The sequence below is a fragment of the Triticum urartu genome, chromosome 5A (assembly GCF_056163025.1).
Source record: "Triticum urartu cultivar PI428250 chromosome 5A, HENAU_Tu73, whole genome shotgun sequence".
NCBI classification, from domain to species: Eukaryota; Viridiplantae; Streptophyta; class Magnoliopsida; order Poales; family Poaceae; genus Triticum; species Triticum urartu.
The window spans coordinates 617547873-617562393 of NC_141877.1; the positions used below are offsets into that span (position 1 = coordinate 617547873).

The following is a 14521-nucleotide window of genomic DNA, read 5'->3' on the forward strand; positions in this document are numbered from 1 at the left end:
TAAACTTTCTGTTTTCAAACAGCAACATGAAGACTTGTAAAATAGGCATAGTAAAGGCTATCAATGCCACTTTTATTGAAATAAAAGATGAAAAACATTGTTCTAAATAACAGCAAGAAAATCCTAATAAAATAAATTGACGCTCCAAGCAAAACACATATCATGTGGTGAATAAAAATATAGCTCCAAGTAAAGTTACCGATGAACGAAGACGAAAGAGGGGATGCCTTCCGGGGCATCCCCAAGCTTAGGATTTTGGTTGTCATTGAATATTAACTTGGGGTGCCTTGGGCATACCCAAGCTCAGGCTCTTGCCACTCCTTGTTCCATAATCCATCGAATCTTTACCCAAAACTTGAAAACTTCACAACACAAAACTTAACAAAAAACTCGTAAGCTCCGTTAGCGAAAGAAAACAAAACACCACTTCAAGGTACTGTAATGAACTCATTCTTTATTTATATTGGTGTTAAACCTACTTTATTCCAACTTCTCTATGGTTTATAAACTCTTCTATTGGCCATAGATTCATCAAAATAAGTAAACAACACACGAAAAACAGAATCTGTCAAAAACAGAACAGTCTGTAGTAATCTGTAACTAACGCAAACTTCTGGAAACCCAAAAATTCTAAAATAAATTGCTGTACGTGAGAAATTTATCTATTAATCATCGTAAAAAATAATTAACTAAATAGCACTCACCAATAAAAAATGGCAGCAATACTCGTGAGTGCTAAAGTTTCTGTTTTTTACAGCATGACCGCAAAGACTTTCCCCAAGTCTTCCCAAAGGTTCTACTTGGCACAAACACTAATTAAAAGCATAAAACCACATATATAAAGAGGCTAGATGAATTATTTATTACTAAACAGGAACAAAAAGCAAGGAACAGAAATAAAATTGGGTTGCCTCCCAACAAGCGCTATCGTTTAACGCCCCTAGCTAGGCATGATGATTTCAATGGTGCTCACATAAAAGATAAGAATTGTAACATAAAGAGGGCATCATGAAGAATATGACTAGCACATTTAAGCCTAACCCACTTCCTATGCATAGGGATTTTGTGAGCAAACAACTTATAAGAACAATAATCAACTAGCATAGGAAGGCAAAACAAGCATAACTTCAAAACTTTAAGCACATAGAGAGGAAACTTGATATTATTGCAATTCTTACAAGCATATGTTCCTCCCTCATAATAATTTTCATTAGCATCATCAATGAATTCAAAAATATAACTATCACATAAAGCATTCTTTTCATGATCTACAAGCATAGAAATTTTGTTACTCACCACATAAGCAAAATTCTTCTCATGAACAATAGTGGGAGCAAACTCAACAAAATAATTATCATGTGAGGCATAATCCAATTGAAAACTAAAATCATGACGACAAGTTTCATGGATATCATTATTATTTATAGCATACAAGTCATCACAATAATCATCATAGATAGCAACTTTGTTCTCATAATCAATTGGAACCTCTTCTGGAATAGTGGATTCATCACAAAATAAAGTCATGACCTCTCCAAATCCACTTTCATCAATATAATCATAATAAATAGGAGGCATGCTTTCATCATAATAAATTTGCTCATCAAAACTTGGGGGACAAAAAATATCATCTTGATCAAACATAGCTTCCCCAAGCTTGTGGCTTTGCATATCATTAGCTTCATGGATATTCAAGGAATTCATACTAACAACATTGCAATCATGCTCATCATTCAAATATTTAGTGCCAAACATTTTAATGCATTCTTCTTCTAACACTTTGGCACAATTTTCCTTTTCATCATACTCACGAAAGATATTAAAAAGATGAAGTGTATGAGGCAAACTCAATTCCATATTTTTTTGTAGTTTTCTTTTATAAACTAAACTAGTGCTAAAATAGGAAACAAAAAGATTCGATTGCAAGATCTAAAGATATACCTTCAAGCGCTAACCTCCTCGGCAACGGCGCCAGAAAAGAGCTTGATGTCTACTTCACAACCTTCTTCTTGTAGACGTTGTTGGGTCTCCAAGTGCAGAGGTTTGCAGGACAGTAGAAAATTTCCCTCAAGTGGATGACCTAAGGTTTATCAATCCGTAGGAGGCATAGGATGAAGATGGTCTCTCTCAAGCAACCCTGCAACCAAATAACAAATAGTCTCTTGTGTCTCTAACACACCCAATACAATGGTAAATTGTATAGGTGCACTAGTTCAGCGAAGAGATGGTGATACAAGTGATATATGGATGGTAGATAAAGGTTTTTGTAATCTGAATATATAAAAACAGCAAGGTAACTAATGATAAAAGTGAGCAAAAACGGTATTGCAATGCGTTGAAACAAGGCCTAGGGTTCATACTTTCACTAGTGCAAATTCCCTCAACAATAATAACATAATTAGATCATATAACTATCCCTCAACATGCAACAAAGAGTCACTCCAAAGTCACTAATAGCGGAGAACAAACAAACAGATTATGGTAGGGTACGAAACCACCTCAAAGTTATCCTTTCTGATCGATCTATTCAAGAGTCCGTAGTAAAATAACATGAAGCTATTCTTTCCGTTCAATCTATCATAGAGTTCGTACTAGAATAACACCTTAAGACACAAATCAACCAAAACCCTAATGTCACCTAGATACGCCAATGTCACCTCAAGTATCTGTGGGTATGATTATACGATATGCATCACACAATCTCATATTCATCTATTCAACCAACACAAAGAACTTCAAAGAGTGCCCCAAAGTTTCTACCGGAGAGTCAAGACGAAAACATGTGCCAACCCCTATGCATAGGTTCATGGGCGGAACCTGCAAGTTGATCACCAAAACATACATCAAGTGGATCAATAGAATACCCCATTGTCACCACGGGTATCCCATGCAAGACATACATCAAGTGTTCTCAAATCCTTAAAGACCCAATCCGATAAGATAACTTCAAAGGGAAAACTCAATCCATTACAAGAGAGTAGAGGGGGAGAAACATCATAAGATCCAACTATAATAGCAAAGCTCGTGATACATCAAGATCGTACCACCTCAAGAACACGAGAGAGAGAGAGAGAGATCAAACACATAGCTACTGGTACATACCCTCAGCCCCGAGGGAGAACTACTCCCTCCTCGTCATGGAGAGCACCGGGATGATGAAGATGGCCACCGGAGAGGGATTGCCCCCTCCGGCAGGGTGCCGGAACGGGTCTAGATTGGTTTTCGGTGGCTACGGAGGCTTTTGGTGGCGGAACTCCCGATCTATTGTGCTCCCCGAAGTTTTTAGGGTATATGGGTATATATGGGAGGAAGAAGTACGTCGATGGATCTCCGGGCTGTCCACGAGGCAGGGGGATGCGCCCAGGGTGGGTGGGCACGCACCCCACCCTTGTGGGAAGCCCGGGACTCTCCTGGTCCATCTCCGATACTCCGTGGGCTTCTTCTGGTCCAAAAATAAGTTCCGTGAAGTTTCAGGTCAATTGGACTCCGTTTGATTTTCCTTTTCTGCGATACTCTAAAACAAGGAAAAACAGAAACTGGCACTGGGCTCTAGGTTAATAGGTTAGTCCCAAAAATCATATAAAATAGCATATAAATGCATATAAAACATCCAAGGTTGATAATATAATAGCATGGAACAATCAAAAATTATAGATACGTTGGAGACGTATCAAGCAACTGAACTAGTATCAAATACTAAGGGGTTGCTATAAACACTAGTAAAGTACACATCAATAACATGTATATCAAATATACCTTTGTTCACTTTGCCATCCTTCTTATCCGCCAAATACTTGGGGCAGTTCTGCTTCCAGTGACCAGTCCCTTTGCAGTAGAAGCACTTAGTCTTAGGCTTACGTCTAGACTTGGGCTTCTTCACTTGAGCAGCAACTTGCTTTCCATTCTTCTTGAAGTTCCCCTTCTTCCCTTTTCCCTTTTCTTGAAGCTAGTGGTCTTGTCAACCATCAACACTTGATGCTTTTCTTGATTTCTACCTTCGTCGATTTCAGCATCACGAAGAGCTTGGGAATCGTTTCCATTATCCCTTGCATATTATAGTTCATCACTAAGTTCTAGTAACTTGGTGATAGTGACTAGAGAACTTTGTCAATTACTATCTTATCTAAAAGATTAACTCCCACTTGATTCAAGCAATTGCAGTACCCAGACAATCTGAGCACATGCTCACTGCTTGAGCTATACTTCTCCATCTTTGTAGGCAAAGTACTGTCAAAGGTCTCATACCTTTCAACATGGGCATGAGTCTGAAATACTAATTTCAACTCTTGGAACATCTCATATGCTCTGTGGCGTTCAAAACTTCTTTGGAGCCCCGATTCTAAGCCGTAAAGCATGGTGCACTAAACTATCAAGTAGTCATCATATCGAGCTCGCCAAACGTTCATAACGTCTGCATCTGCTCCTGCAATCGGTCTGTCACCTAGCGGTGCATCAAGCCCATAATTCTTCTGTGCAGCAATGAGGATAATCCTCAGATCACGAATCTAATACGCATCATTGCTACTAACATCTTTCAACTTAGTTTTTCTCTAGGAACATATCAAAATAAACGGGGAGCTACATCACGAGCTATTGATCTACAACATAGTTATGCAAATACTATCAGGACTAAGTACATGATAAATTAAAGTTCAATTAATCATATTACTTAAGAACTCCCACTTAGATAGACATCCCTCTAATCATCTAAATGATCACGTGATCCAAATCAACTAAACCATGTCCGATCATCACGTGAGATGGAGTAGTTTTCAATGGTGAACATCACTATGTTGATCATATCTATTATATGATTCACGCTCGACCTTTCGGTCTCCAGTGTTCCGAGGCCATATCTGCATATGCTAGGCTCATCAAGTTTAAACCGAGTATTCCACGTGTGCAAAACTAGCTTGCACCCGTTGTATGTGAACGTAGAGCTTATCACACCCGATCATCACGTGGTGTCTCGGCACGACGAACTGTCGCAACGGTGCATACTCAGGGAGAACACTTATACCTTAAAATTTAGTGAGAGATCATCTTATAATGCTATCGCCGAACTAAGCAAAATAAGATGCATAAAGGATAAACATCACATGCAATCAAAATATGTGACATGATATGGCCATGATCATCTTACGCCTTTGATCTCCATCTCCAAAGTACCATCATGGTCTCTATCGTCACCGGCATGACACCATGATCTCCATCATCTTGATCTCTATCAATGTGTCGTCATATGGTCGTCTCACCAACTATTGCTATCGCATAGCGATAAAGTAAAGCAAATACATGGCACTTGCATCTTATGCAATAAAGAGACAACTATAAGGCTTCTGCCAGTTGTCGATAACTTTAACAAAACATGATCATCTCATACAACAATTTATATCTCATCACGTATTGACCATATCACATCACAACACGCCCTGCAAAAACAAGTTAGACGTTCTCTACTTTGTTGTTGCAAGTTTTACGTGGCTGCTACGGGCTGAGAAAGAACCGTTCTTACATACGCATCAAAACCACAACGATAGTTTGTCAAGTAGGTGTTGTTTTAACCTTCTCAAGGACCAGGCATAGCCACACTCGATTCAACTAAAGTTGGAGAAACTGACACCCGTCAGCCACCTATGTGCAAAGCACGTCGGTAGAACCAGTCTCGCGTAAGCGTACGCGTAATGTCGGTCCGGGCTGCTTCATCCAACAATACCGCCGAACCAAAGTGTGACATGCTGGTAAGCAATATGACTTGTAACGTCCACAACTCACTTATGTTCTACTCATGCATATAACATCTACGCATAAACCTAGCTCGGACGCCATTGTTGGGGAACGTAGTAATTTCAAAAAAATTCCTACGCACACGAAAGATCATGGTGATGCATAGCAACGAGATGGGAGAGTCATCCACGTACCCTCGTAGACCGTTAAGCGTAAGCGTTATGACAACGTGGTTGATGTAGTCGTACGTCTTCATGATCGACCGATCCTTAGTACCGAACATACGGCACCTCCGCATTTAGCACATGTTTAGCTCGGTGACGTCCCGCGAACTCACAATCCAGTAGAGCTCGAGGGAGAGTTTCGTCAGCACGACGGCGTGGTGACGATGTTGATGAAGCTACCGTCGCAGGGCTTCGCCTAAGCACCGCTATAATATGACCGAGGTGAATTATGGTGGAGGGGGGCACCGCACATGGCTGGGAGAGATCAATGATCAACTTGTGTGTTCTAGGGTGCCCCTACCCCCGTATATAAAGGAGCAAGGGGGAAGGCCGGCCGGCCCTCCTAGGGCGCGCCAGGAGGAGGAGTCCTCCTAGTAGGAGTAGGAGTAGGACTCCCCTTTCCTACTCCTACTAGGAGGAGGAAAGGAAGGGGGAAGGGGAGAAGGAAGGAGAGGGAGGAAAGGAGGAAAGGGGGGTCGTCCCCTAGTCCAATTCGGTTTGGGCTAGGGGGGGCGCGCGCCCTGCCTCCTCTCTTCCACCACTTGGCCCATGAGGCCCAATACTTCTTCCCCGTATTCCCGTAACTCCCTGGTACTCCGAAAAATACCTGAATCACTCGGAACCTTTCCAATGTCCGAATATAGTCATCCAATATATCGATCTTTATGTCTCGAACATTTCGAGACTCCTCATCATGTCCCCAATCTCATCCGGGACTCTGAACTACCTTCGGTACATCAAATCACATAAACTCATAATACCGATCGTCACAGAACTTTAAGTGTGCGGACCCTACGGGTTCGAGAACTATGTAGACATGACCGAAACACGTCTCCGGTCAATAACCAATAGCGGAACCTGGATGTTCATATTGGCTCCTACATATTCTACGAAGATCTTTATCGGTCAAACCACATAACAACATACATTGTTCCCTTTGTCATCGGTATGTTACTTGCCCGAGATTCGGTCGTCGGCATCTCAATACCTAGTTCAATCTTGTTACCGGCAAGTCTCTTTACTCGTTTCGTTATACACTATCCCGCAACTGACTCATTAATTGCATTGCTTGCAAGGCTTATAGTGATGTGCATTACCGAGAGGGCCCAGAGATACCTCTCCGACAATCGGAGTGACAAATCCTAATCTCGATCTATGCCAACTCAACAAGTACCATCGGAGACACCTGTAGAGCACCTTTATAATCACCCTGTTACGTTGTGACGTTTGGTAGCACACAAAGTGTTCCTCCGGTAATCGGGAGTTGCATAATCTCATAGTCATAGGAACATGTATAAGTCATGAATAAAGCAATAGTAGTAAACTAAAACGATCAAGTGCTAAGCTAACGGAATGGGTCAAGTCAATCACATCATTCTCTAATGATGTGATCCCATTAATCAAATGACAACTCATGTCTATGGCTAAGAAATTTAACCATCTTTGATTCAACGAGCTAGTCAAGTAGAGGCATACTAGTGACACTCTGTTTGTCTATGTATTCACACATGTACTAAGTTTCCGATTAATACAATTCTAGCATGAATAATAAACATTTATCATGATATAAGGAAATATATAATAACTTTATTATTGCCTCTAGGGCATATTTCCTTCACACGCATGCATGGATCCCGCCAGTTTTGGGCTGGAATAAGTTCAATACTGATGGATCCTTCTCAGCAGAAGGTATTGCGGGCACTAGAATGATCCTAAGAGACCATCTTGGGAAAATTATCTTCTCCTCATGTAGATGTCTCAACTCTTGTTCGGATGCTTTGGAAGTTGAGCTTGCAGTGCATGAAAGTGTTTCCTTGGCTCTTCAGTTGTGTAACACTCCTGTCCTAATCGAGGTAGATTGCTTATAACTCGTCAACATGGTTTAGCAGAAGGATCAAGACTTGTCAGGCTACATGACATTGATTGATGAGATTAAGGAACTTATGAAATCTTGCCAGACTTGTATTACTCATATTTCGTGTAAAAAAATACTATTAGTCATTTCTTAGCAAACTATGCTAGATGTAGTGGTTGAACTGCAGTTTGTTTATGCTTCGGTCCTGAGGATGTTGAGGACCGGTGTCTCGCTGATTGTAATTTTGATGTTTGAGTAATACAAGTTCTATTCGCAAAAATATATACACAAATTAAAAATTTGTCCATGTTTCTTTAAATATGCCCACGTATTTAAAATGATCATGAATTTGGAAAAATGCCCATGAATTTAAAAAATCAAGAATTAGAAAAATATTCGCGAACTTTAAAATGTCAAATTTTAGAAAAATATATAAATTTTAAATAATATTCCTGAATTTTAAATGTAAAAAATAAAGTGAAAAACAAACAAAAGGAAAAAATGTTTGCCAGCCACGACGATGTTAGTTCGATGTTACAAGTGCTAAGAGCCTCTCCAGTCGGACACCAGAGCTACATCTCGCTTGAGGTAGTTCGGCCTCGCCTCTGGCGCTCGACTAAATGGGCTGGCCCAATATTATTACCCCTATAATGATTTTCGGAAGGTACTATAGTTCGGTATTCTAAAAATAGGTAGATAGATCGATTCGGACCGGTTCTAGAACTTTTCGTGTGGTTTTCTTTTCTTCTTTTGTTTCTCTGTGTTTTTAACGATTTTCATCGTCTTTCTTTGGTTTTTCACTATTATCAAATATATATGTGTATTTTTTATGCACATTGTACATTTCCTGTATACACGTGTAACATTTTTTTGATGCACCAGGACATTTTTGAATACATGATGTATATTTTTCAAATACTTGTTTTGAACATTTTTTCAAATGCCTGAAGATGCCCCTGATCCTGAGTTAGTGAACTTGGTTAAGCAACAGGAACATCCACACTAACGAAAGCAAGAATACATCGTCAGGCATTCATTCATCGTTCATTTTATCAAACAGAAAATTGCATCTTCAGGCATTCAGAAGTAGCAAACAGAAAACTTGGACATACACATTTCGTGCAATGCGGGAAAAGGATGGAAAGTTGCATTTGTTTATATGGATTTATAAAATGAAGAATATCAGGCTATGAAATAAAATAAATCTTGGATGTGCGCAGGACCAAAATTATATTTGTTCCTTAAACATGTTTCGCTGCATTCAGTTTAGGTTTCAAATGTATTCAGGTTCAGGCAGATAAAAAACCACACGACCAATGCTGATACTATGTGCAGAGTATGTAGCAACCATATATACGTACGAACTCATTTGTCAATGTTTCGGGTGCTGTATCAGGTTATACCGAGCATGTTCAGAGAAGCACAGAGAATTCATAACAGAACCATGCATCACTACAGTTAAAGGTACAGTGGATAAGAACATGGCCTACATAAAACTAAGAACAGAGCTTCATCTTCATAGGGAAAGACATGACCATATGGATTGACTTGCTCATGCAACATGTTTCAAGTTCCAACTCCAACCCTGCTAATTGCCTCTCTCCAACCAACCCAGATTTCATACCAAACTCGTCCATATATGATTGCAGCTAAGGTAGCTTCCACCACCGCCACGTAATTAAGCAAGCACAAGCCTAGTAATTAAGCCCAAAGAATCAGGAGCGGAGCTTGTCAGCGTGGCGGCGCACGTTGGCCCTGAGCCGGTCGAGCGCCCGGGCGAACTCCGGCAGCTCGGCCTCCCCGAGCGCCTCCACGTCGGCCTCCCACCAGTGTCGCCTCCCCATCTGGGCCTTGACCACCGTGTCCCCGATGGAAGTCATCCGCTTGATCTCCGACGCCACCTGCTCCGCGGTCGCCTCCCTGGCCCGATACATCTCCTCCAGCGCCTCACGGTCGCCGTCGTCAGCGGCAGGAACAGGGGCGGCGTCTTTGAAGCGGTGCAGGACGGCCTCCATGGAGGGGCTGCCAAGGGCGAACGCGTTGCCCGCCTCGGAGAAGACGACGACGGCCACGCGGGCGCCGCAGAGGATGGCGAGCTCGGAGCACTTCTTGAAGAGGCCGGCGCGGCGCTTGGAGAAGGTGACCTGCCGGCTGTTCTTGTCCGGCCTGAGGCTCATCTCGATGCGGTGCCGCCCCGTGCTCGTCGTGCCGCGCGGCCGCACCATCGTCGCGATGGATCCAGCGAGGACAGGGAAGAAACTCAGCGGCAGCGGCGGCGGCGGTGTTCCCTCCTCTGTTTGTGTCTTGATTTGGTCTGCCTCAACACGACGCGCCGTAGCACTATATATAAAGGAGGAAAAGGTTCCGGCAAGAGCGTCAAGGATTCGCGTCGAAGTCGGATTGGACGCCGGGACGCGTCAAGGATCTTTCATGGAGAAGGCGGCGGTCGGGTCGGGTCGGGTGGAAGTGTTATACGCGTCATTTTAACGCTCACATGGGCTTGGCCCAAGAATAATGCTTCGCTCCGGTGTTGTTGCTCGCTCGCTCCCTCCAATCCCTCAAAAACAAAAACAAAAACAAAAATGCTCGCTCGGCATTTCCTATATGGTGCCTTAAGCGCTCCGGTGTTATAGTCCTTCTCCGCGCTGGGCCGGCCCATGTATAATTTTCTTTTCTTGGTTTATTAAAGCGCAAAAAACTGCACGAGAGGAGAGAATCGACTAGTCCTTGGTTTTTTTTTTGAGAAGATGAGATTAGTCCTTGGTTGATCGTACGCTGCAGTTACAAGCCAGCCACCAGCACGTAATGTGATTACTTACATCTTTTCACTCCTTTTCCCTTTTTCTCTTTTCTAAACAGTTTTGTTCGGTTTTTTATTTTTACTTTTATTTTTCATTTTATAAATGAGTGAACCTTTTCCAATTTCGCAAATATTTTAAAAAATCAATGATTCCTTTTTGAAATCTGTGACCTATTTTTCAAAATCGATGTGCTTTTTAAAATCAGAGAACTTTTTTTTAAATCGATGAACTTTTTCTCAAAACCAATTAACATTTCCAAAAATAGATGAACACCTTTTCAAAACCGATGAACTGTTTTTAAAATTTGATGAACTTTTTTGAAAATCAATGAACCTTTTTTTGAAATTTGTGAAGTTTCCTCCAAAATCGATGAAATTCTTCTAAAAATAATCGATGAACTTTTTTTTTTCTAATTCATGAGCTATTTTCAAACCTATGCACATTTTATTATTTTACCAAATTTTGAAATACTAAAAAAACTATTTCGGTTTTTTTCCATCTTGAACCAAAAGATTTTTAAAGAGAACCACCGAAAAAAATGTGAACCTAACAGGAGCGAGTCGTATGAGCGAGCGACTCATACGTGTGTGCGAGCGAGTAATAGGACGGCCCATGCGGGCACACCCCTGTGCGCTGCAAGCACAAACTGGCGCTTAACATGTCCAATAGGAGCTCCCCGCTCTCTCCTTGTGTCTGATTTTTTTTTTCATCTAAGAGTATCTACAGGCACGGACAACAAATCTGGCACATCAAACACGCGCATCCTAGACACATGTACATACTACATAGATCAATTGCACTACTCATCGTCGTCGCAAATGTCGTTGATCTCCGTGCCTAGCTCCGGATACATGGGTGGCAGCTGCAACTGCGGCTCCTCTGTGTCGGCCTCCGCCTCCATTCCGGCGCCAGCTGCTGCTTCCTGTCTTCTTGCCCCTCTTCCCCCTCCTCCTTCTCTGGCTCCGGTGAGTTTGGAGGCAGACCGACTGTGATGTGCGGGCGGCACGCCCCACCCGAATCTCCTCTAACATCTTAAAGAGGCGTTCCAGCGCTAGCACGGATGGCGAGGTTAGAGTAAGGCGAAGAGGGAGAGACGTGGATGGGATTGGGCTGACGACACGACGAGAGAGCAAGTGGATGTAGCCAGGGCTGGGGGACGCCGTTTGGCTTAAATAGCCGTACTTTGGCACCCGGACGGTGAGTCGGAGCGGTGTCGTGCGGTGTTCACTCTCCACGGGAGGAGACGCCCGTTGGATCGTCAGGTTTCCAAGTGTTTTCCCGTGGGACCCCCACGTGAGTCATACATGGTGGACGTGTCCGGGCTGCCCAATATTTGCCCTAGGTTTGGGTTGAATGTGAGAGGTGCCGGTCAGCCCGGGCGTTTGAGGCGCTCGTCTCGGTCGGATTGTTTTGGCGAGTCACTGACCAAGCTGTCCGCCCGGGCGTTTGAGAGTTGTTTGAGGCATCCAACTGTAGACTAAGCAGAAACCATCAGAAAAGCAACAACTTTAGCTGGAAAAAAACAGATGCCGGCTATTGAAATATTTTAAAATTTTGTAAATTCAAAAAATGTTCATGGATTTAAAAAGTATTCACTAATTCAAAAAAGTTCATTTTTTAAAAAAAATCACGAGTTAAAAAATACTTTCAATTTTTTTAAAAAGCCCATGAATTAAAAAGTGTTCACGGTTTCTAAAAATTCTCACGAACTATTCTTGAAAACTAAAAAAAACAGAGGGTTTATAGTAGGTTTGCCACATAATCTTCACAACAATCTAAGTTGGCAACTCATTTAGCATGAATATGGTACATGACATTTGCTTAGTACTGCCTTCGTCAGTTGAAATTTATCGGTACAGTAGTGGGGACTTCAAGCCGCAATTGCATGATATTTAGTTATTATTCAATTGTTTGCATCATTATGTGAGTCTTCTCATGTGTAAATTGATTTGTTTGCATATTTTCACTCTTTTATTCTATCTTTTTCCTTTTTTCTTTTTTGGAAGTTTTTTTTTGGTTTTTAATTATATTTTTGCTTCTGCTAAATGAGTGAACTTTTCCCATTTCGCAAACATTTTTGGAAAACCAATGTTTTTCTAAATCCATGTACTATTTTCTAAAATCGTTGAACTTCTTGAAAATCGGAGAACTTTTTGAAAATCAGAGAACTTTATTTAAAAAATCGATGAACTTTTCCTTAAAACCGACGAACTTTTCTAGAATCAATAATTTGTTTCTGAAAATTGATGAACTTTTTTCAAAATCCATGAACATTTTCACATAACCGAGGAACTGTTTTTCAAAATTGATGAACTTTTTTAAATCAATGAACCTTTTTCAAATTTGTGGAAAATCGATGAAATTCTTCTAAAGAATCGATGTACTTTTTTCTAATTCATGAGCTTTTTTCAAACCTGTGCACATTTTATTATTTTACCAACTTTTGAAATACTAAAAAATTATTATGGTGTTTTCTCCTTGGACCAAAAGATTTTTCCGTGAAACCATCGGAAAAAAATGCGATCTTAAGAGGAGCGAGTCATACGAGCGAGCCAATCATACATCTGTGCAAGCGAGTGACGGTCATCACGAGTGATGGGTAGGCCCATGCGTGGAGCTCCCCGCTCGCTCCTTGTGTTTGGTTGTTTTTTTCATCTAAGAGCATCTATAGGAACAGGCGGCAAATCTGGCCCATCAAACATGCACGTCCCGGGCAGATTTACATATTACGTAGATCAACTACACTACTCTTCTTCATCGCAGATGCCCATGATGTACATGGGCGGCAGTTATAACTGCGACTCCTCCTCGCCAGCCTTCTTCTCTAGTCCGGCGCTGGCTGCTGCTCCCCGTCCTCTTCCTCCTTCTCCTCTTACTCCGGCTCCGGCGAGTCCGGAGGCAAATCAGTTGTGATGCGGGCGGCGCGCCTTGCCAGAATCTCCTCTAACATCTTAAAGCGGCGCTCTGACACTAGCATAGCATAAGTGGTCTTCTTTTGTAGGGCCATGGCGGAGCCGAACGACGAGGGAAGAGTGTGATGAAGAGGGAGAGAGGTGGATGGGCTTGGGCTGGTGGCACGAAGAGGGAGGAAGTGGATGTGGCTAGGGCCGGGGGACGCTGTCCGGCTTAAATAGCTGGACTTTGGCACTCAGGCGGTGAGTCGTAGCGGCGCCACGCGGCGTTCACACTCCATGGGAGGAGACACCCGTTGGACCGTTGGTTTTCGGGTGTTTTCTCATGGGACCCCAACGTGAGTCCGACATGACGCACTCGCTTGGGCCGCCCCATATCTGCCTCAGATTTGGGCTGAATATGAGAGGTGTCTGTCAGTCCCGGACGTTTGAGACGCCTGTCCGAGTCGCATTTTTTTGGCTGGTCACTGAATATGCTATCCATCCTGGCGTTTGAGAGCTGTTTGTGGCGCCCAAATGTAGATGCTCTAAGCAGAAACCATTATAAAGCGACAACTTTTGCTAGGAAAAGACGGCTACAGGTTATTGAAATATTTTAAATTCCGTAAATTCAAAATATGTTCATGGATTTAAAAATCATTCATTAATTCAAAAAGTTCACAATTTTTGAAAAAAACGTTCACAAGTTTAAAAATACTTTCAGAAATTTTAAAAAAGCCCACGAATTAAAAAAAGTTCACGGTTTCTAAATATTCTCATGAATTAGAAACTATTCATGAATTTGGAAATGTTCATAAAATTGAAAAATGCTCATGATTTTGAAATATATTCACAAAACTAAAAAATATTGATGAAGTTAGAAAATGCTCTATCAGTTTAAAAAATGTCTCCAGTTAATTTGAAAATTAGGAAATTTTAATATAATCATGATTTTTTGAAAAAAGAAAATAGTAGAAAAAAAGGAAAAGGAAAAAGCATGTTGGGTCGACCACAGCAATGTTA

The 14521-nt window shown here is 41.8% G+C and overlaps 1 protein-coding gene across 1 annotated transcript; it reads right to left on the bottom strand.

The window, feature by feature from the left end:
- Positions 1-9205: 9205 nt before the first annotated feature.
- On the bottom strand, positions 9206-10109 carry LOC125506202 (agamous-like MADS-box protein AGL61). Its single transcript, XM_048671064.2, has one exon. It carries the CDS (start codon positions 10029-10031, stop codon positions 9522-9524), a length of 510 nt encoding a protein of 169 aa, XP_048527021.1. The 5' UTR covers positions 10032-10109; the 3' UTR covers positions 9206-9521.
- Positions 10110-14521: the final 4412 nt, after the last annotated feature.